The sequence below is a fragment of the Gastrolobium bilobum genome, unplaced genomic scaffold (assembly GCF_033153095.1).
Source record: "Gastrolobium bilobum isolate Gb01-03AN ecotype WA unplaced genomic scaffold, APGP_CSIRO_Gbil_v1 utg24462, whole genome shotgun sequence".
Lineage (NCBI taxonomy): Eukaryota > Viridiplantae > Streptophyta > Magnoliopsida > Fabales > Fabaceae > Gastrolobium > Gastrolobium bilobum.
Window position 1 is genome coordinate 61,531 of NW_026897771.1, and position 23,464 is coordinate 84,994.

The window sequence follows — 23,464 nt, forward strand, 5'->3', positions numbered from 1 at the left end:
TTAGCACTTGGTCCTAGAAAGAGGCACCAAGTCCTTCACCGAGAGGCCCTTATTAGAGAATTTTGTTCTGAGAGGGCTTAGATTGAGAAAAGGTGCAGGAATGATGTTATTGGCATCAGCTCTACTAGCTGTGGTTGGTAGAATCCCTTCTTCCCAAGCCTACTTTCCACTGTAAATTCCAACAAGGCATTACCTCCATCAAAATAAATGTTTTTCCCTTTTTAGATTCAACCCCTCTAAGGGCCATAGTATTAGTATTATTAGGATGGGATACTAGAAAACATGATTTCTCCACCATGGCTTTAATGTCATGAATCACATTGAATCCTCTAGCTGAATTATTACTATCTGCCGCCGTTTTCTCTCCAATGAAACTGGTCGTATCATCCAACATTATTGATGCATCACAGCCCTGATTGTTGCGTTAAGTGAAGCTAAATTAAGTGAAGCAGAGTATTTAAGTAAAGTCAAATTAATGTATATATTCACGTTTACAAAGCAGTCATAGAAATGCAATCGAAGCAAGGAATCTCCTATGCGAGTTTCATTTTTAATGGCTCTGATGACCCCTTTATTCACTATTGGTAATAGTTCAGGGCAGCTGGTCGAGTAGAAGTCTGCAGATAACCTCTTCTTGGCATATGCTTCAGAAAGTGTAGTAGCAGCAACAAGAACAAACAAGAGGAAGTAGTAAGAAGCCATTTAAGTTTTCATGCAGTACACAAAAACCAAGTATTTGGTTCTTTCTCTTATAATAACATATTCGATAGGACTGGTTAATTAATTGAATCTATCCCATTTGATCTCAATAGCCCGAACCAATTCTTTATCACTATCAGCATTATGGAAACAATATCTTTTATAGTTATACAAATAAGAGTAAAATGGACAAGTTAGCACAATTATTAACATGGGTTAAAGGGAGACTTGGAGGGGGGGAAATCACAGGGATAATTGACATGAAAAAAATCACAGGAGTATTAGTGATAAAGAATAAACCTGAGGGGGTTTATGAGTTTTTTCCTAAAAATTATAAGCCTTACTGATAGGTGGACGTTGCACATGATCAGACTAGAATATATAGGACCCACTTGATTTAATGCAGAGATAACAGAAGTATCTCTATTTTTCCTCGTTATCTCCTCTTTCTAAAAGACATCACTGCTTCTCATCATTTCTTGTATGTTGTTGATGAAATATCATCATTTAAGCACGAAAACAGTCCCTTCGTTTACCTTATCTTAACAAGTTAGGCAATCAAAGCTCAACATTTTTTCTTGAATATCAAACGACAAAAGCTAAGATCAAATATCAACCATGCGAAACCAAAATTGACTATACATATTATTCTAAGTTGGTTTCTGCGTTACTTTTGTGCAGCTACTAGGCTTGATGCATAGGAAATTTCGCTAGAATAGCACTAAACAGTTCAAAAACTTAGTCATTGGTAAGTCACGCATTAGAAAGCCACATATTTATGTTCTTTCAAACATGCATTAACAATGTGATGACAATCAAACTAGTACCAACCAGTGGTAGAACATGAATGCAGAATTTACGGATCATACTAGACAACAGATAACTTGATTTCTGATGAAGTTGCAACTATAGCAGGTACTTAGAATATAACCTAAAAAGATGAATTCAATGAGAATGATTTGAAGCTCATCAACGATGATGAGCTACAGAAAGTGCTAAATAAGAACTGAAACCAAGGCTATGATAATAGCAATGATTCATCTGTCAGAAAAAGTCATTTTAGCACTAGTAGAAGTTGCCATGTTATCATAACAACAGTAGGTGGAAAGCCAATAGAAGGTACAGAATCATCCGAAACAACTATACACTGGCAAAGAAAGAACACAGGACCCTACTTGTGGAGCTGTTTTCAGAGAAGCAAATTAGATTAGGAGAATTTTAGTGCAAAATGTGAAAAGAAAGACAAAAGAACTGAGAGGGAAGCAGATAAATCTGCCATGAAGCTGATAAAAGAAAAGATGGAAAAGAGAATATTCAAGGAGTTCTACCTCAACAAGTGGTGGACCTATATATTTTGCTTCAGCAGAGACAAAATAAGGTGTAAATACAGACTCAATAGTTAGGTGACCATAATTTTCTATTTACTCTTGTTTATCCTAACTAGAATAAATATATTACACATTAGCATAATCTTTAGTAAGAGTACTGATTGTCAATGTGTTGCACTAAAATTGTATTAAAAGATTTGGATAGAAGTAAGTAACCAGCATTCTTCAAATTGACTTTATAGGTTTGCATTTTAATGTTTTTGTATCCAGAAGATCTCTAGAAGGATAGAAGAACATAACCAAGCATTTTAGTGGGATTTGAATATACTAATATAATTACCAGAAATAGAATATATAGAAAAGTGAAAGGCAACAGGCCAACATTATGGAGAATAAAGCCATATATATTCAAGTGATTTCACTAAAAAAAAAAAGAAAAAAAAAACTCATGTAATGGTAATAACCATCTATCAATTTCTGCCTTAATTTGGCTTCGCTAATAATCATCTATCAATTTCTGCCTTTTCCGCTTCCGCCTTAATTCTCCTTCGTCTGATGAGACCCACACTGCACATCAGTAGTATAAAGAACAACAGTAAATAATAATAAAAAATCTGAATCCACCAAATGAATACAAAACTACAATAAAGAAAGCATTAGTAAAGTACAGCAACCATCGGGACAGCTTTCTTTGTCAAGCATAAACAAGCTGTATGTGAAGTCAGAAGCACATAAAACCATGGATGTACTTTTGACCCCAAGTTCTCTCATCTCTTGGCTCTTGAGATCATACGAATGCAATGACATTATTTCTCCATAAACACTGCAACGTGGAACCACTAAAACTTCAGAGTTCATGCTTTGTCCCGATAGCTGTCTAACATTTCCCTCAAACAAAGAAACACTGTAAATTTTGCTCCATGACTTCTCTCTCTTCATCCATATATCAGTAGCATCAGTAGCAGGGTACTGTATAAGCGAGAGGCAACCATCCATAATATGAGTTCCACAATAATGTTTGGGAGATTGGGAGTTGGAGGTGTCTCCGTGTCAGAGGGTTAAAGAGGATGAATTTCATTTTCCCGTAGGAATAAGTGAGGAGCGCCTACAAACCGGCTTTTTGACCACTATAGTCTTTTTTTTAATAATTAATTACTAAATTGACCCTATTTATAAACTATTTCAAAAATTTAACCTCTCCAGAAAACATAACACCAATCTACCCCTGTTTGACCGTTGACCATGAAGCCTACCCGGGTACACCCCTACCTACCCGGGTAAATTTTAAAAAATTTTACCTACCCGGGTACACCCCTCCCTACCCGGGTATATTTCTTGAATCTGGAAAATGTTTGAATTATTTACCCGGGTAGCGAGGGGTGTACCCGGGTAAATAATCATAACTCAAGCTTTTCTCTTCTTGCTTTTCTTCTTTGTTTCTGGTTTCTTTTTCAAACCTTGCAGAGTCATTTTAAGAATGGCCAATTTCTGAGCATCTGAGACAACCCTCTCCAACATCTTCCTCTTGCCATCTTCAGTTGTCTCTTTTACAGTTTTCCACAACTCAAGCTTGTCAACGCCCAATTCCTTCACCTCTAATTCTGAACATTTTTTTGAATTGTCTGACTGGTGACATGTAATAGCATCCTTTGTTGGAGCAGAACCTTGATTATTTGCTTCACTAATCTCAGGCATATGATCCAGTGGGATATCTTTCATCAATAACCTGTTTTCAGATTTTGTTCTCCATGCGTTAGTCCTTCAATTTAGAGATTTTCATTTGCTGTTCACACAAAGAGGATGGGCGCACACAACCAGTTTATGATTATTTACCCGGGTACACCCCTCCCTACCCGGGTAAATAATTCAAACATTTTCCAGATTCAAGAAATATACCCGGGTAGGGAGGGGTGTACCCGGGTAGGTAAAAAATTTTAAAATTTACCCGGGTAGGTATGGGTGTACCCGGGTAGGCTTCATGGTCAACGGTCAAACAGGGGCAGATTGGTGTTATGTTTTCTGGAGAGGTTAAATTTTTGAAATAGTTTATAAACAGAGTCAATTTGGTAATTAATTATTAAAAAAAAGCTATAGTAGTCAAAAACCCCCTACAAACCTCCTGTATTCATAGGTAGGAGTTGGAGAAAACGAGGATTCAATCATATTTATGGGGGAGCATAATCAAACGGTGGAGGATTTCGTCCACTATATCTACCGGAACACAATATCCAAACATTGTGAAGCCGGGAGGGATTGGTTACTATTAATTACTTATATCTTTTTAGTCTCAAAAAAAAATATGAATGAAAAAAAAATAAAAGAGTAAAAAAATAGGATTATAATAATTAATTATTATCCATTAGATTTGATCATAATCAAACGGTGATTAAATTAGTTGTAAAGTTGTTAAACTTCTTTAATAGTAAGTATATAAGAACAAAAAATATTTCTCCACAAAAAAAACAGTATTTACTATTTTGTTTACATATGCTTTTAGGATATAGAAAAAGGAATAAAACATAAAAAGTACTAGTGAAAAATATAAATATTTAATATATAAGAACAAAAAGTAATATTTAATTTTTTAAATAATTAAGGTGATTTAATGAAAATTAATATATATTATTTATTAATACGTGCACAAGAAAGATACACATAAAAAAAACTTTATTTTAAAGGGAAAAATGTTTATCCTTTTAAATGACACAACTTATATCTTTTTACTCTCACAAAGAGGTGGGACCCACACCTTTATTTTTTTTGTCAACTCTCTCGCCTCCTTAATCTATCTCTTTTTCTTTCTTAAAATAACACAAGTTTACAAACACTTTATTAACACATATATCTTGTTGAGAATTAGTTTCAATCTCAATTGCTTTACATAAATTAGCAATCAATTTAGTCTTGTTAATTTATACAAAATTAATTATAAAATCTTGAAAGTCATTGCATAATTGTTTATTAAAATTAAATATCAACATCTACGAGAATTAATTTAAAAAAAACAAAAAAACAAAAGAAAAACATGATTTCACATTCACAGTGAAATCCGGAAACAGTTACACTATGCTGACTAGTAATAGCATAGTTGTAGCACTGTCATTCTCATTCGTAGGCGCACGGTGTTCCCCTTCGTGGATCAGTGACGTGTACGGTCTAGATTCAATATCCACTCACACTTAGATTCTCCTTCGTATCGTATCCCTATAAAAGCCCCTCTCTCATCATCGTTTTCATCTTCATTCGCAACTCTCGCGCATGTTATTTTCTTAAATTCTCATTATTATTAATTAATTATTATTATAAATATTATAAAATCTTATTATCACTATTTTTTTTTCTTCTCTGTTGCTTCGATTCGAAAACTCGATTGCTTCACGCTTAGTGTCTCGTCGGATCTGAAGAAAAGCGCCTCCGGTTCCCGATCTCGCGAAACAGATCCGACGCCGTTTCGAAACCTTGGATTCAGGTTGTGACATTGCTGTCCTGTCAAGTCCTAAATCTCACGAGATCTCGGAGAATCGAAATTGGAACCCTAATTTTAATCATCTCGCCCTAAAATTTTCCCCCAATTGTTACAAGATCGTGATTCTTTGGTTGTGTGTGTGTGTTCATATATGGTTTTTGGGCCGTTTTTGGATTGTGCGAAGTTGAAAAATTTGGGAGAGATGGGGAAGGAGGTTGAGGATGTGGAAGAGGGTGAGATTTCGGATACTGCTTCGGTGGAAGAGATTAGTGAAGAGGATTTCAATAAGCAAGATGTTGTTAAGGTGAATAATAACAACAACAACAACAACAACAAGCCCAAAGGGGGTGGTGGTGATGCTAGGGTTTGGGCTGTTCATGATCTTTACTCAAAGTACCCTACTATATGCCGTGGTTATGCCTCGGGTTTGTATAATCTTGCTTGGGCACAAGCCGTGCAGAACAAGCCTCTGAATGATATTTTTGTGATGGACGTGGATTCTGATGCCAGTGCTAATAGTAACAACTCTAATAGATCGTCTTCTTGTTCTGTGAATGCTGTTAAGGAGATGGTTGTGGTGGATGTTGATGACAAAGAGGAAGGGGAGTTGGAGGAGGGTGAGATTGATGCTGATGCTGAGCCCCAAGCAGAAGCAGGGAGTGTTGTTGTGGGTGGTGGCGGCGGCGGTGTTTCTGAAACTGTTTCAAATTCTGAGCAGCTAGGTGTTAGGGAAGTTTTGGAGGGTGTTACCGTTGCTAATGTGGAGGAGTAAGTGCAAACTGATGATGGGTTTTGTTCTTTTTAATCTGAATTGCTGACATTGGAGTTACATTACAACATTGAGTTGATTTTTTGTTTTTGGTGATTTGATTGTTGTTGTAGATCGTTTGCGGAAACTTGTTATAAGCTGCAGAATGCATTGCAGAGCTTGCCTGAAGTGCTCTCGGGACTTGCTGTTTCCGAAAAGGATGATCTTGTTCGCTTGTCATCCAATGCAATTGAAATAGTTAATTCTGTAAGACACATAGGATCCTTGCTCGTTGCAGGTGCTCTTGATATCTTTTCGGTTTCTGCTGGGAATTTTATAACAATTGTGTTTTTATTGATTGTAGGTGTTCTGCTCCCTGGACCATTTACAAAAAGAACAGAACAAGGAAAAAATCTTAAGGTTTTCTTAGTATAAAGTTTTTAGCTTGTAGTTGTGAATTCTTTCAAATTGCAATACCATCTCACTAACTTATGTTTCGTTGGCTGCAATTTTCATGTCAGATTACTTTCTTCTGTGAAGGATAAAATCGCTCATTTATTTTCAACAGAGCATATGAAAGAGGTGATATTTATGTAACTCATTTTGGGAATTCATTTCCCCTCCCTCCTTAAAATCCTCAATTTAGAAAATTAAAGATGGGATAGAACTTAAAATATGGTTGTTTGTTCATACAGATTCAGGTCATGATTACTGCAATTGATTCTATTGGTGCTATAGGCAATAGTGAGTCTATTGGCGAGGAGAATGAACTGCAGTCCCATGAAATAAAGACTCAGGAAATTCCATCTGTAAAAGCTATTGAATTGATTTCTTCTAGTCAGCTTTTGCATAGTGACTCAATTGGGGCATCAGAAGCTTTGATATCTGGACAAAGTAATATTAAAGGTAGAGGGGTTCTGCTCCCTCTGTTAGACCTTCATAAGGATCATGATGCAGACAGTTTACCATCACCCACACGAGAAGCACCATCCTGCTTCCCTGTGAATAAATCATCCTCTGTTGGAGAGGGGATGGTTAGATCTGGGTTGCCAGCTGGTAAGATGGAGGCTGGGAAGATGGAACTGGATAGTGAAGATTCCAAGTTTCATCTCTATGAAACTGATGCTTTAAAAGCTGTTTCCTCGTATCAACTGAAGTTTGGTCGAAGTTCTTTTTTGACTAATGATAAACTTCCTAGTCCAACTCCTTCAGGTGATTGTGAGAATGGGGTCGTTGATGCAAATGAGGAGGTTTCTAGTGCTTCTATTCCTAGTTCTTTAACAAGCACTATGCCACCCCCCTTTTTGGATCTGCCACCTGTTTCTTCTGCCTCCGTGGATAGGTCTAGCGTGCATGGATTGATTAATTCTAGAATTGATGCACCTGGTTCTGGGTCTTATCCGATGAAAAGTTTAGCAAAGAGTAGAGATCCTAGGCTTCGTATCAATAATTCTGATGCAAATGCTTTGGATCTTAACCAACCTTCAGTGATACATAATATGCCTAAAGTGGAATACGCTGGAACGGTAGTCTCAAGAAAGCAAAAGGCTGTTGAAGAGCCTTCTTTGGATTTTACTATATCAAAAAGACTAAAAAATTCATTCGAAAATCCTGAGCGTAATATGAGAGAGGTAAGAACTGCAGCTGGAAATGGTGGTTGGTTGGAAGAGACTGCAGTGTCTGGATCTCAGTTGATAGAAAGGAATCATTTAATGGAGAATGTGGAAGCTGAACCCAAAAAGACTTTGAGTATAGTAAGTAGTTCGCGTACTGATTCTGGTAATTTCAATGTGACCAGTAATGGAAATGAGCAGGCACCAGTTACAAGCAGTAGCACCACAGCTTCCTTACCTGCTTTATTGAGAGATATAGCTGTAAATCCAACTGTGTTGCTAAACATACTTATAGAGCAACAGCAGAGATTGGCAGCAGAAGCCAAAATGAAATCTGCTGATTCTGCTACGAGTACACCGCATCGATCAAGCTCAAATTCGGCAATGGGAACAGACCCAAATGTGAGTATTGGTCCATCAATGACCACTGGTCTTTTGCAAAGTTCTGTTGGAATGCTTCCAGTCTCATCACAAGCAACATCCACGGTAAAATGTTTTCATGAAATTATTTGTCTGAAGTATACACCACTGATGTCATTCTTGATATTCGCCAGTGGCTGTGATGTCATCTTCCAATTATATGAGAATTAACCTGAAACTTTTAACATCTTGATCCCTGATTATGAATGAATTTAGACTAAAAAATGGTTGCAAAATTTGAAAGTCAGATAATTTCTTGTCATGGAAATCCCTTTAAGCTAAATGTAGCTAACAATTTTGCATGTGGTTGACTCTCAGGTACAAAGCCTACAAGATGATTCAGGAAAGATTCGCATGAAACCCCGTGATCCACGGCGCATTCTCCACACTAATAGTACTCTCCAGAAGAATGGGAGCTTGGGGAGTGAGCAATTCAAATCCATTGGATCCCCCGCATCAAACAATCAGGGAACTGGGGACAATGTCAATGCCCAGAAGCTTGAGGTTAGGGCTGACACAAAATTGGTGCCTACTCAATCAATTGCACCCCCTGATATTGCTCGACAGTTCACCAGGAATCTGAAAAACATTGCTGATATTATTTCCGTTTCACAAGAATCATCAAATCACAATCCTGCTGCTCAAATTTTTTCTTCTGCATCTGTTCCCCTTACATTAGATAGAGCGGAACAGAAATCTGCTGTGTCTAACTCTCAGAACCTGCAGGCTGGCATAGGATCAGCTCCTGAAACATGTGCATCAGATTCCTCTCGATCCCAGAATACATGGGAAGATGTTGAGCATCTTTTTGAAGGTTATGATGAGCAGCAGAAGGCTGCTATACAGAGAGAGAGGGCTAGGAGGATGGAAGAACAGAATAAAATGTTTGCTGCTAGGAAATTGTGCCTTGTATTGGACCTAGATCACACACTTCTTAATTCTGCTAAGGTAATTTGCATGGAATGGGTTCTCCTGTGGAATAAAGTTTGTATTACTGTATATTAACCTTTCCTCTTTCAGTTTGTGGAAGTAGATCCAGTTCACGATGAAATATTGAGAAAGAAAGAAGAACAGGACCGGGAGAAGCCTCACAGACATCTTTTTCGCTTTCCTCATATGGGAATGTGGACTAAACTCAGACCGGGAATCTGGAACTTCTTGGAGAAGGTAATATGAATTCTATAAAATATGCTTTTTAGGCATGACATTTTACTAGGGCTTGATTTTGAATATAAGAATTCACATCTTTCGCAAATGCTTTATAGGCTAGTAAGCTTTATGAGCTGCATCTTTACACCATGGGAAACAAGCTATATGCAACAGAAATGGCAAAGGTGCTTGATCCAAATGGAGCATTATTTTCTGGTAGAGTTATTTCTAGAGGTGATGATACCGATTCGGGAGATGGTGATGAGAGAGCTCCCAAAAGCAAAGATTTGGAAGGCGTTCTGGGTATGGAATCAGCTGTTGTAATTATAGATGATTCTGTGAGAGTCTGGCCTCATAACAAACTGAACCTGATAGTGGTAGAAAGGTCGGTGTAACATGGTTTCAAACTTCCATGCAATTCTTTTCTGCTTTTATAAATTGAGTGGATGTGTCATCCCTGTATTAAGTTTTATGATATTGCAGGTATACATACTTCCCCTGTAGTAGACGCCAATTTGGACTTCCTGGTCCTTCTCTTCTTGAGATTGATCACGATGAGAGACCTGAAGCTGGAACTTTGGCATCCTCTTTGGCGGTGAGGTTATAGCCAATTTTTTCTTTAATTTTGGATGGTTTGTTATTTTACAGTTGATAATTCCTTCACTTCCTCAAGTAGGTGATTGAGAGATTACACCAAAACTTTTTTGCTTCTCAATCCTTAGAAGAAGTGGATGTCAGAAATATCCTAGCATCAGAGCAGAGAAAAATCTTGGGCGGTTGTCGAATAGTATTTAGTAGGGTGTTTCCTGTTGGCGAAGTCAATCCTCACCTTCACCCATTGTGGCAGACAGCTGAACAATTTGGTGCTGTTTGCACAAACCAGATTGATGAACAGGTTACTCATGTTGTTGCAAATTCCCTTGGGACTGATAAGGTATATTTTGATTTTGTAAACTTTCAGCGCTTTGTGGACGTGTGTGTGTGTGTGCCCTTGCTTTATTTTGATTAGTTGTTGTATCAAGCATATAAATAAATTCTAAACGCCTGGAGTGCTGCAGTAAGTCATGATTTTAGAGTAGCACTTGGGGCTAACCCAATGCTTGAAGAAGTTGAGTCAATTGAAATACACATTGGAAGTGTTTTTATCCATCGTTTAGGCTTCAGAAAAGTGGAAACCGAGGTGATCCGTCTAACTGGGCTCACCTCCTTTTCTAATTTACTCATAAGGTGGCAACTTAGTTAATTAGTCCATGGCATATTTGCAAAATCAACTAATAAAAGACCATTTTACTCCTATAAATTAGAGGGAGCCCTTCCTTTTCGATGCTTTTCTGCAACCTCCCCTACTTCTTTACTTGCTTCCACCGGGACCAAACATGGTGTAAAATCTTCATTCTATGGTAGTTGGGGCGGGCTGTGTTGTTGTATATTAATTATATAGTCTTATAAGTCCGTGCTACTTCCTTTTTCTTGAGCAGGTGAATTGGGCTCTTTCCACCGGTAGATTTGTTGTCCATCCTGGCTGGTGAGTACTCTCATAATTTATATTTATGCTTGTCCCTGTTCCGGTCTTTTTTATCTGAATTTGACCTGTGCTGCTTCTTTCCTCCTCCCTCATAAAAAAACAGGGTTGAAGCATCAGCATTGCTTTATAGGAGGGCGAATGAGCAAGATTTTGCCATTAAACCATAAAAACAACCGACCTAATTCTCGTTGGTTAACTAAAATATGTGAAACATAAATCAAGAATCACATTGATTTTGGGGGTGTGAAATCATTAGATCATAACTGGTCAGGGGAAGACAGTTTTAATTCATGATGCCTACCTATTGGATATGGTGATTGGTGAGTTTGTGTAATTTTACAAAGATAATTGGCCAGTTACTGAGGAGTTAATGGGGGGCTATATGAATGTCCCTGTGATTCTTGGGATTTTGCTTCCGGGTTCGGTGCTGAAGGGCCTGAAAGAATGAGCTGACTGCTTTAGGGACTAGGTGAGTGATATTGTGGCGGTGGCTTTTGTGAATAGCTCACAGTAAATATTTTCTGAGATGGTGTCAAGCGAAGTACATTTCTGTTGTTGACAAAGAAAAGTTAAAAGGCCTCAGCATATAGGGAGTTAAAATGTGGAGGATTTCAGACTCAGGAGATATTGACTGAACCTAATATAGGGGAAAAAGTTTCCTTGATTAGAATGAAGTCTAAGGAAATGGGGGCGCTATAACAGCGGAGTCAGGATTTTTTTGGAAGTGGATTCATTGACCAACAAAATGAATTTCTGATAACTGAATTTGTATATTAATGTGTCACTGTATAAAGCATTTGAGGGAGCTGCAATTAATCACCGTTGGCCTCCCTACCCAAAACTAATAAAAGTTTGGCAGGGAGGGGGGGGAGGATAGAAAATGTTGGGAAGCGTGTCTAAGTCTAACCATGCATTATTATCAGGTCTTTTATCCTTCTGATTGCATCTACCTTCAGTTTATGTGGATTGCGTGGCTTTACAACAAACCAATTGGAAAATATCGAAAATTTATTAAAAAAAAAAAAGGGTCATCTCATACATGATGTCATTTTTTTTATGAGAATACTATTGAAGCCAAGATAGTTAAAAAAAACTGGGGGAAAAAACGCATATGCTCTACTATATACCGAAGAATAATATTATGAGAATCCTGTGCAGTACTGAAAGAGGACCACACAAATTATACCGTCGTGCAGTGCAAGTCATGTTGTCATGTCTGTTAAATTTTGGCAAATATTAATGATCCTTCGTTTTCTGTCCAGTTCTGTCATTTTGTTCCAATGAACGAAGTGTCCTACAAACCTCATTTCAATGGTAAAAAATAGTCACACTTGAGTGGATGCGACGAAAGTGGTATTTTTTTTCCCTTTTACTAGAAACGAATGGTGTATTTTGCATTATAGACCTGTTTAAATTACATTTTTCTCTTTCTTTATAACGATGCCGGCCTACAAAAGTACTATACTATTATTATATTTTGAATTATCAATTTTAAAAAGGAACATACAAGTTATACTCTAGGTTGCTTAATAGGTGCTACACTACAAAATTTTCATTTGAAAATGTATAACAATTGAACCATTTACTTCTTGAAAACTTCTAGCTTTATTTCGTCCAGAAATTTTTGTAGGTCCAAAAAAAGGCGACTGTTGAATGAATTTTAAATTATTTTGAAAAATTGGAAATATAGAAGTATGAAACTACGTTATCAGAAGGTTAAAAAAACAGGGGGCAGGGATAGGAATGGATCTTGTTCTGTTTCTAAAAAAATCGTTGTCGATGTTTGACTTAGGAGTATAAATTGGTTTGGGCTAGATTGAAGGGATAGATTAATCCAAATATAACTCACAAATGGTGTATTGGATTAGCTAATCTTACTTGTGGCAGCGCCAATATGAAGAAAGATTTATATAAATACTTTTTGTATGTACATGACCCTTTCACCTGTCAATTTTAAATTTATGTCTTCTCAAAATTGACATAACTCGCTAACATATAACTTTTTTTTTATACATAATATTGATACAACTTATTTATTATGTGAATTGACATGATATAACATAAATAATTTGTATTTTAAATGTTGTTTTTCCCCATTAATAATAATAATCAAATAATGAATGACATGTGATGCCACTAATGACCTGCGGTTAAAAATGTAATTAATCACAAAAGGTGGGTTAATGTTATATTTGCGGGTTTACAAGCAACTATATAGGCATTTTCAGGATGTAATCTTAAAGGGTTAAAATGGAACAACATTATTTTAGTCGTCTATTACCATAAGGTAGTATTTGGTTGGGAAGAAGTGAAAATTATTCTAGCCAAGTGCAGGTGGGAACGTGAAACTCCATGTTTGGTAGAAGCATTTTGGTTGTCTTTGACGTCATTATGCTTTGTCTAGCATTTGAGAAAAACAAGTAAAAACCGGATAAAAACACTGTTTGAAAGCCCTCTGAGACCGTGGTATTGTTGTGGAAAGCGGATAACTCGAAAAAGCACTTCATATTGAAGACAACTTTACCCCTCTTCTTTACCTGTATCGGAGACATATCCCTCTGCATATAGTCAAGAGGGGTCCAAGAGATAAGCTTGGCACAAGTGTTAGACCCCAAAATACAGCTTCTGATAGTGTTCCAATAACGAGGATCCTTTTATTCTCTTCCTCAACCATGGTGAGTAATGCTGAAGATGATACTCCTTATAAACTCTACCAGGCACTTCTACACCACCACCCTTGTTAGTTACAGCAAAACCAAATATAGCGAAACCCAGCAGTGCTGCTATGAGGAACTATTCTGCTCTTCCTTTTACTGTTTTCTGTCATTCTTCATTCAAGGACTATTTGAGAGCTCAGTCTATGACAAAAAACTCCTACCTTGTAAAATACAGAGCTATGTTCTTCTTCCTGAGATTCTTCTGTTGACAAAAGACTCATCTTTAGATGCCTGCGACACCAGATACTTGCCTAATTGATGAGAATGAGTTATAAGAAAAGACATATCTTCCCAGAAAAGTTAAGAAATGCAACAAAGTGTTAAAGTATACATGGATGAAGAGAAGAAGAAAAGGAAACAAAAAAAAAAAAATTCCCAAAATTTTACATGCTTTTGTAATTGTCACTTATTTCTCCATCTATATTTTACCTCAAACCAAACACAGACTTTATAAATCTTACCTAATTTGTCCGGTAAAATTTTTTCCAATCAAACAACTTTTTTTACATTTTCGTACCAAATTCACTTTCCAACTATTTCCCTATCAAATACATTTCTCTTGTATTCAAAAAAATTATCCTCAACCAAACACTACCTAAATGCATTGTGCAGTCACTGCAGTGCCTTAAAAACACGCAAAAGAAGATCCTAGGAACAGATGAGAGATGGTCACCTTACTTTTTATATCAAAGCATATTGAACAAGGGATTAATATTTCTTATGTTGGAGATAATTTTATCTCTTAAATATATATAAAATTGTGTGGGACTCACATGTAATCACGTGAAGAGAAGCGAAAAAAATAAAAAATATTGAACCGAGATACTAATCCCATTGAATAATTTGAATAAGGGAAAAGTGTCTATACATTTAAATTACACAACTTACATCCTTTCACTCTCACAAAGAGGTGGGACCCACAATTTTATTTTTTTTGTCAACTCTCTCTCCTCCTTTATCTATCTCTTTCTCTCTCTTAAAATGACACAACTTTACATCCTTCAAAATTATACACACTTTTCCCTTTGAATAATGTGGGAAATGGATTCACAAAAGCAAACGGTGATGTGAGTGACTAATATGTATGTGAAAAAAACCTTTGAAAAAAAAAAACAAGTGAAAAAATAAATAAATGAAACCAGGCAATGAATGAAATATCGAGGCATGTTGAAATACAAGTTCCTTTGAAAATGGAGAATAGAAAAGAACAATGTGGCAAGTTAGCCCTAATAGTGTCCCTCCATCCTTGTTGTCATGTTAGAACCTCCCACTTGAGAATGGAGTCTCCAGTGAGAAATATACTCCAAGCAAGAACAAAGAACTAGAAAGCAGAGAAGCTTAAATGGAGCAGAACCTGATCTTGAACATGTAACGGTTAAGGCTTTTGAAGTGATGAAGGGCAACTTATATCAGCAAGTACTTCAAGCTGAGTTGATAATTAAGGAGTAATTATCAATGTTTAAGTAGTTGTTAGTATCATAACCTGTTAATTATCCATTTAGTGTTGAGAAGACAAACAGCAAGCTGATGTGTCAAAACATTATCCGTTTATTCTTAGATTATTTGTTGGTGTTGTGTAGCATAGCAGGATTCATGAGAGGTTCAATGGACACGAATTACAGGTCTTGTGCTAACCTATGACAATAGGCAAAAGGATGATGGAAACATATTTAGGAGAGTGTGCATGAAGTACTTGAATGAATGAATATTAATATATAGTGGCCAATGTCCATGCCCTTCTTGATGTTTCAACTGAAAAGCCTTGGTTTCGTTTGGTAGAGTAGAAAGATACGCACCCGATTCTAAAGGTGATTTTGACCTCATTCTCTTATCCAACTCAATCACTTCTTTTTTGTTGCTCACATGGCCCTACACAGCCTGTGCTGTAATAATGTTATTTCAACAATAATGAATATATATATATATATATATATATATACAAATTGTAAATGAAGTTGTGTTTTAGTTTTCATTTGATTATTCCTTCTGAGGACATGATTATTAACCGAGGATAACCATAATCATTTCAGAAGCAAGGGTAGTCATGAAAGGCCAAGAGAATTTCTCCAACGTGGATGCATGTATATGGTTCAACTTTTGTGCTCCACCATAATTATTGCACTGAAATGATGATGGTGGATAATTATGGTTCAAATATTCAACTCATATTTGCTCCAATGTGCTCTAAAACCTTGGTCTGTGAAAAAGTTTTTTTTCTAGAAGTTAGTTTAAATGGGCCAACAAGAAAGGAAAAAAGACCAGCCAGGCATTGAGGTTAAGAACTTTCTGAAGGGAAATAAGGTAAAAATGCAAAGAGGTAGCTTCTCTAGCACAGATGGCTGGCTAAAAAGAAAGAAAGAGAGATACTCACACAAAGACATGCTTGTCTTGGCAAGCAAGCAGAAAGAAGCTTTTACCAACATGGTCAAGTGGTAATCATAACCATTGTGACCTCCATACTACATCATCACCTGCCTCAGAGAAAGAAAGAAAGAAGGTGCAATTTCCAATCTCCTTTTTTTTTTCTATCCCTTTTATCTTTTTAAGTTTTTTGAGTATTATGTCTGTACCTTTTACTTTTCCTAGTTCCTGAGTTAAATTTTCAGAACTTCTGTTCTCATTTCCTCCGCATGCGTGCTGCAGTGTTTTACTATTTACCTTGTTGGATATATTAATTATATAGTCAAGAGTATATTTGTATACAAGCCCAATAAGTAAAAACATGTTTATTTGGATTCGTATGGACCGGAGTTCAATAGTTTATAACATTGTTGAACGAAGAATGATTTGTTTACAAATTTTATTTACAAATTACACTAAGTATGACCGGTCACACGCTTTAGATTGAAGTATGACCGGTCATACTTAGTGTAGTTTGTAAAAGTTTATAAATATAACCTTCTTCTTCTTGTTGAACATTCCAAACTTCATGTTTCTTAAAATAATATTTCAAATACCTCAAAACTCTTCTATCTCAAACTCATTACCTCCGACACTAAATTGGTTTTCATTTACGTGTGAGAAATAAAGGAAGAACAAGTTTGGAAAGTTAACATTATATACTATATTACATACATGTAGCTGAAAATATAGTGGGTTGACTATCCAAGTAAAATGAACGAGACTCAAAGAAATAAAAAACACTATAACAACCTTAGTCTTAGAAAGTAAAATAAATAAATAAATATATAGGAGGTAAGTGGGAACATCGAAGATTCGAAGTTGTGACTTGCTGCCCCTACGATGCTAAAGCAGCTTTATTCTTAGTTCTCACATTTCCCAACTATTACCCAATTCTAAATTGTACTTATTGCTTCTTCCTTTAAATGTCTGTCCATAGAATGAGTTGTATAAGATATGGGTAATTGTTTTGTATGTTACATAATAGAAATATTATCACCTTCTCAAATAATAAATAAGAAAAAAAAATTAGAAGTGAGAGAAAAAAATTCTTGTAGGATCCAATTAAAAAATGTGAGTGTAAAAGATATTATTTCTCTTGTGAACATAAAAAAAGTATTACGCATAGTAAAAAATTGTATTTACAAATTTTTTATTTATAAATTACACTATGTATTAAAGATAGTATATTTCAACACACAATGTACGATTCCTAGTACATAATGTAGTGTAAGAGTTAGTAAAAAAAAAATTGTAAATAAAATCTTCCCCTAATATATATATATATATATATATATATATATATATATATATTTATGGGAGACAATCATATTCGGGGTGAGTCGAACGTCAAAGATTTAGTAAATATAATGGTTTACATTTTACCTTGATGGATAGCACAAAATCTTCATTCATTTCTAATTTCAAAGGAGAGTAACCTAATCAGAAAAGGTTTTTAGGGTGTCTATGTTCACTCTTTTGCTAATATAACACAATTCTCATTTTTCTTTCAAATTTGAAAGTGAGCTATATAACACACAATAAACTCTACTTATAATGTATACTGAATCACAAGCTCAAAATATGTAACAAGTGACGTACTACCACAGAATGGAGGAATTGAACAGTTTGCTTGTGTTTTTCACGTCTCAGAAGTCTTCCTTTTCTACTATTGATCAACAGACATTACAATAGTGGTTTTCTTTCTTTCTTTTTTTTTTAAGATTTCTTTATACATTCATTGATTAATTGACTAATCCGATCGAATCAAGCAGGAGGCGACACAATTTTCCTTACTAAATTTTTAATAATAACATATCCAGTACTTGAACTCAAGACCACTAGTTAAACTCTGACAATTCTGTACCAATTGATCGATTTGGTGGTGTCATTACAATAGTTATTGTCTCTTCATCCTTGCATCCTAAACTCCAATAGATATGATGCTTGACAGTTCTCGTTTGACAGTTCCCACTTGTGAACTTTGGGGTCTTGGTCTTCAAAACTTTATCTAATTATACCAATGCGCTTCAATGGTTAGCAACTATCTAGAAAATAAGAACGAGTTTCTAACAAGAATATTGAGTTATTTATAACAAGTACATAACCAAATAAATTATCCATAAGCCGGAATTGCCCAATTAAATAACAATTCAATGAAAGTAATTTAACACAAGTGGCTAGAAGTGAAATATTTCGTTCATATTAAACACTGAACTTTACACAGTTAAAATGCTTTATGTAATTCATTCCAACTTGTGTCTGACCGACATGACTCTGTAGTGTGTTTGATTTTCATTACGAAAGTTGACATGTTGGTTGATTATTGACAAACCCTCTTTCAATTATTACTTATGATAATTGAGGTTATTGCAAATTATTTTTTTATATTATTTTGCTAAAGCATAAATAAAATATATTACAACATATATTTTATCTTATCTTATTACTTAAAACAATAAAACATAAAAGAAATCATATAAAAGTAATGTAATAAAAATAGTGTGATACTGATACCAACCCCTGTTGCTGGAAGGACGAAGCAACAAGAAGGGTGGGGACAACAGAGAGTAAAGATTGGCTTTGGCTTTAATGGCAATGGCATGGAGGTCCCATGCATGAATGCATAATTCAATTGCAAAGCATGAAACAAACATGACTCATCACTCGATGAACAAATCTTTGGTGGATCGTATATATTCAACTGGATAGATCTTTTTTTCAGAAGGGGAAAATTTTCAATGTGGGGGATTTTTTTTTTTTTCATGAGTGGTAATTTTTTTTCCAAATATGGGAAAAAAAAATATACCCAATTAAATACATCTTATACTATATTTCCCACTTTATGGTCCTGTTTGTTTGACAGACACGTCAAACAAAAGCAAATTAATTTCAAACAGCGAATGCTATGACGTAAAATTTTATTCTCACACATTTATCATCCTTGACTTGCAGGGTTGAGTATAGAGTAAAATGCAGATATTTGCACCTACTTGTGTTCTTTCATTTCAATCTGACTCCTCATATATATTGTGTAAACAGTAAACACCCCCGAGATGCTTCTTTTCCCTCCAAATTGGATAACTCGGTGAAACTCGGCCGGTTTTGATGTAAAATCGATGACTCGGCTCGGGTTTTTTTCAAAAAAAAAATTCAATTTTTTTTTTCAAAATAAATAAATCATAATTGATATATTTGAGTGATCTATTTCTTATTGACTTACATAAGTTATATACTTACAATTTTAATATTAGCTCAGTTATACACTATACAAGAAATTTTGATTTGATAGTTAAAGATGTCGTTTACCGAACCTGAAACATCAATATAACAAGTATTATGTGTTTATTTGATCCTTTATTGGACAATAATTTATAATTTTTTATATTAAAATATTTATAATTTATATTATTTTTTGAAACTATTTGAGTATATTTATAATTTTTTAATATAAATGATAGATTTATATATAATCACCGAGTCATGCAATACTTTGATCGGCTGATTGACCGGACCGATTTTAATACTATTGATTTTATGTTTACGTCTTTCAATTTAAGAATTAGGAAAGACTAATAAATAAAGGGAAATATAAGAATCATATGGCAGGAATGACACTGTTTATTTCTGCAACAAGGATCTGCTTTCGTATCTTAAGGATAAGGCAAGGCGTCGTATCTTAATTTTGGTCTGACTTTTTTTTAAGCGTGGGACTCACACTTGATTTGTGTTTGCAGCATAGTGCCTCTAATCATGTCACATGACAAAAAGCGAACCCATAAATAAAACAACTCAAATGTCAAACACGTGCACTTACACACGGTGGCAGACGATCCAAATCACAATTTTTTCTCTCTTCACAACTCTCAATCAAGTTTCTAAAGAGACAAAAGTCCAAGTAAAAATATTTACAAAAGGTGAAAACTTGTTCCTTTTATATAGAAGAGAGCCACATCTCACGTTTACACTCACACATACACACTCTCTGTGAAAGACAAGTAGCTGCTAAGCTTTTTGGGTTTCTGCAACTAAAAGGAAAAGAAAAGAAAACAAAACGAAGCAATGTCTTCTCTGCTTTGGAGTTCCATTGCAATATGTGTACAAGTCCTACTCCTTCAGCTATGTTCCCTTGGTGTTGTTGTTTCACACCCTTCACCCTCTCACTCTCACAATGATAGGATTACTCGCTTACCAGGTCAACCCAATGTTGGGTTTCGTCAGTTCTCAGGTTATGTAACCGTTGATGACAAAAACCATAAAGCACTGTTTTTTTACTTTGCTGAAGCTGAGAGTGATGCAGTTTCCAAACCCCTTGTTCTTTGGCTCAATGGAGGTGGTCCTTAGTTCTTAGTTCTTGTTTCTTTCACACACATTCACACCCAAATAATGCACTCACACAAATAATTATTTGCAAGTTTTGAAGCTTAAAACTTTGTGTTATCTTCACTTTTGAAGGGCCTGGTTGTTCTTCTCTGGGAGTTGGTGCATTTTCAGAGAATGGACCATTTAGGCCCAAAGGAGAGGCCTTGATTAGGAACCAATACAGCTGGAACAGAGGTACTTTCATGAACCAACCCTTATATCTACACATAAGCACTATTTTTCATTAATGGGGTTGTTTCACTTTTAGCTTAGCTATTACATGCTCATCAACATTTTGCACATATGATTTGGCAGAGGCGAATGTGTTATACTTAGAAACGCCAATTGGAGTTGGATTCTCTTACTCAACTGATACTTCATCTTATGATGGTGTGAATGACAAGATTACAGGCAAGTTTTTAACGTTTATCCTTCTATTTGATTTCAATAACCGGTGTTTTTACCCTTAGAATAATTCTTACTGTTATTTGTTAGAATGAAAAAGCACCAATAGATGCAAGCATTTTGAAATGGACAAAGAAAGAATTTACTCAATGAAGATCCAGTCAACTTTCTTTCTTTCTTTCTTTCTTTCTTCTCTTCTCAGTTCTCACTGTCTCCCTTTTGCTTTCTTTGTCATCTTTACTTTTTACTAATTTCTGTCCTGACCCTTTTGTCCAAAGTTTTCCATAACATAATGGTATTGCACAATCTGCTGTTTTACTTTACAGTTATGCCATGTCCACTGCCTTATAGTGCTGTTTTTCTTTACAAAATTGACAGAAATGCTCCTTTAAAGATTGCCTTGGTTTTCTTAGACTGTTAGTCTTTCTGTTTATAGCCAGGGATAATCTGGTGTTCTTGCAAAACTGGTTTGTAAAGTTCCCACAGTACAGAAACAGAAGTTTGTTCATTGTAGGAGAAAGCTATGCTGGTAACTCTTCCATTTATTTACAGTATATATCTTCATGGAAATCGAAGCAATAATAGAAATATGCAGCCATTGATGTATTTTATAATTTATCATTAGGTCATTATGTTCCTCAACTGGCTGAGCTTATGCTCCAATTCAACAAAAAGGAGAAGTTGTTCAATTTAAAAGGCATTGCTGTGAGTTAAAGCAAAATCTTCCAATTATTCTTCTTTTCTTATTCCTGCCAGGGGTCATCTTTCTCTTTATCTTGATTCCATATCTTTTTCTTCTGGTTTCCGTAAATGTTCTGGATAATATTAGTAAAAAGAAGTTTCAGCTAAAACTTCCTCTAATTAGCAATTTGACTAAAGAATTTAGGCATCTGAAACTAGTTTCCTTTGATGCAGCTTGGTAACCCAGTTCTAGAATTTGCAACAGATTTCAATTCAAGAGCTGAGTTCTTCTGGTCTCATGGATTAATTTCAGATGTAACATACAAAATGTTCACTTCTGTTTGTAACTATTCAAGATATGTGAGTGAATACTATAGTGGTGTTGTTTCTCCTATCTGTTCAAGCGTAATGAGCCAAGTTAGTACAGAAACCAGTAGATTTGTTGACAAGTATGATGTGACCCTTGATGTTTGTATATCTTCCGTGTTTTCACAAACCAAACTCCTCAATCCCCAGGTGAGTTTTATCATATAGCTTGTCTTTAATTCCAATTTTCATCATTAACTTTCCTTGGTTTGATTTTCTATCTAACATGAATCTAAGAGCATGAAATGCTGGTCTTGTTTTTGTTGTCAAACAGCAAGTTACTGAAACGATAGATGTATGTGTGGAAGATGAAACAGCCAATTATCTGAACAGGAAAGATGTACAATCAGCTTTACATGCTCGTCTTGTTGGAGTACAAAGATGGTCCGCTTGCAGCAAGTAATTGTCTTCTGTAGCCTTCATTTATATGTTGTGTTGTGTATATAATAAACATGTTCATAAACTACTCAAGTTAAACATTAGTGTTCTTCATACAAATATGTATTTTTTGGTGATGCTATTTAGAGTCTTAGACAGAAACATCTACAGTTACTTTTGTTTTGGTGTCATCTCATACCTTGCTTTCCTCAACAGCGATCTCTTTTGTTAATATGAATCTTATGGTTTGCCCATCAGTGTCCTAAATTATGAGCTGCGTGACTTGGAGATACCAACAATCACGGTTGTGGGCGAGCTAGTCAAGGCGGGAATACCAGTATTGGTTTATAGGTACATGCTTTGTGTTGAAATGAAATTCAAGTGAGTTAGAAGTTCAACATTGGTTAGAAATAGATAAAATGATGATGACAATATAAGTTGAAAAATCCATAAACTCACAGCATTAAGGTTTTGTGTTAAGATATGGTGTCAAATTCATTTATCGTGACTCTTTTGCAAAGGTTTTTGAAAATTCTATTCTAGACCAAATGGAAATTTAGCTTGGCCTTTGGCATAAATTCGAGTATGTTAAGGTTGGTTTTCAAAATAAATTGATATTTTTTTTGTTTTGCAGTGGTGATCAGGATTCAGTTATCCCATTGACTGGAAGTAGAACATTAGTACATCAATTGGCAAAAGAACTAGGATTGAAGACCACTGTGCCATACAGGGTCTGGTTTGAGGGGAAGCAGGTGAACCTTTTTGAGTTTTGATGAAATTACTGACCCTATTGAATTTATGTTGTGCTTAAGAAATATTCCATGCTTATTTCAGGTTGGTGGGTGGACTCAAGTTTATGGGAACATCCTTTCATTTGCCACCATCAGGGGAGCATCACATGAAGCTCCATTTTCACAGCCTCAAAGATCACTTGTGCTGTTCAAGTCCTTCTTAGAAGGCCGAGCTCTACCTGAAGAATTTTGATATATATATTTAGTGTCTCTGTAAAAATGTGATTGGTTGTATTGTAGTTAAACCTTCAAGAGACTGAGTTGCATTTGTTTGATTGTTAATCAAATCTGCTCATTTTCGAGTGTAGAAATTTTTTTGAAGTGCTCAAGCAAGAAAGGAGGAAAAATGTGTTTTTTTTTTTTTTTTTTTTCCCTTTTTCATTTTCCTTGTAATAGTACCGTTTTGTTTACTTTTA

At 35.4% G+C, this 23,464-nt stretch overlaps 3 protein-coding genes across 3 annotated transcripts; 2 read left to right on the top strand and 1 right to left on the bottom strand.

Annotated features, from left to right (window-relative positions):
• On the bottom strand, window positions 1-702 carry LOC133310135 (peroxidase P7-like). The gene is made up of 3 exons (XM_061511029.1): window positions 490-702; window positions 275-412; window positions 1-159 (listed from the first exon to the last, which is right to left on the bottom strand). The coding sequence occupies exons 1-3, from the start codon at window positions 700-702 to the stop codon at window positions 1-3; spliced, it is 510 nt and encodes a 169-aa protein (XP_061367013.1).
• Window positions 703-5,387: 4,685 nt separating this feature from the next.
• LOC133310152 (RNA polymerase II C-terminal domain phosphatase-like 3) lies at window positions 5,388-12,285 on the top strand. The gene is made up of 12 exons (XM_061511047.1): window positions 5,388-6,261; window positions 6,376-6,508; window positions 6,606-6,661; window positions 6,763-6,823; window positions 6,937-8,340; window positions 8,593-9,222; window positions 9,295-9,441; window positions 9,540-9,808; window positions 9,907-10,018; window positions 10,100-10,357; window positions 10,902-10,948; window positions 11,052-12,285. The coding sequence occupies exons 1-12, from the start codon at window positions 5,645-5,647 to the stop codon at window positions 11,113-11,115; spliced, it is 3,798 nt and encodes a 1,265-aa protein (XP_061367031.1). The 5' UTR covers window positions 5,388-5,644; the 3' UTR covers window positions 11,116-12,285.
• Window positions 12,286-15,897: 3,612 nt separating this feature from the next.
• Window positions 15,898-23,241, top strand: LOC133310136 (serine carboxypeptidase-like 45). Its single transcript, XM_061511030.1, has 11 exons — window positions 15,898-15,966; window positions 20,101-20,398; window positions 20,521-20,622; window positions 20,743-20,842; window positions 21,273-21,361; window positions 21,458-21,537; window positions 21,748-22,029; window positions 22,154-22,278; window positions 22,516-22,608; window positions 22,892-23,009; window positions 23,092-23,241. The coding sequence occupies exons 1-11, from the start codon at window positions 15,898-15,900 to the stop codon at window positions 23,239-23,241; spliced, it is 1,506 nt and encodes a 501-aa protein (XP_061367014.1).
• The last annotated feature ends 223 nt before the right edge of the window (window positions 23,242-23,464 follow it).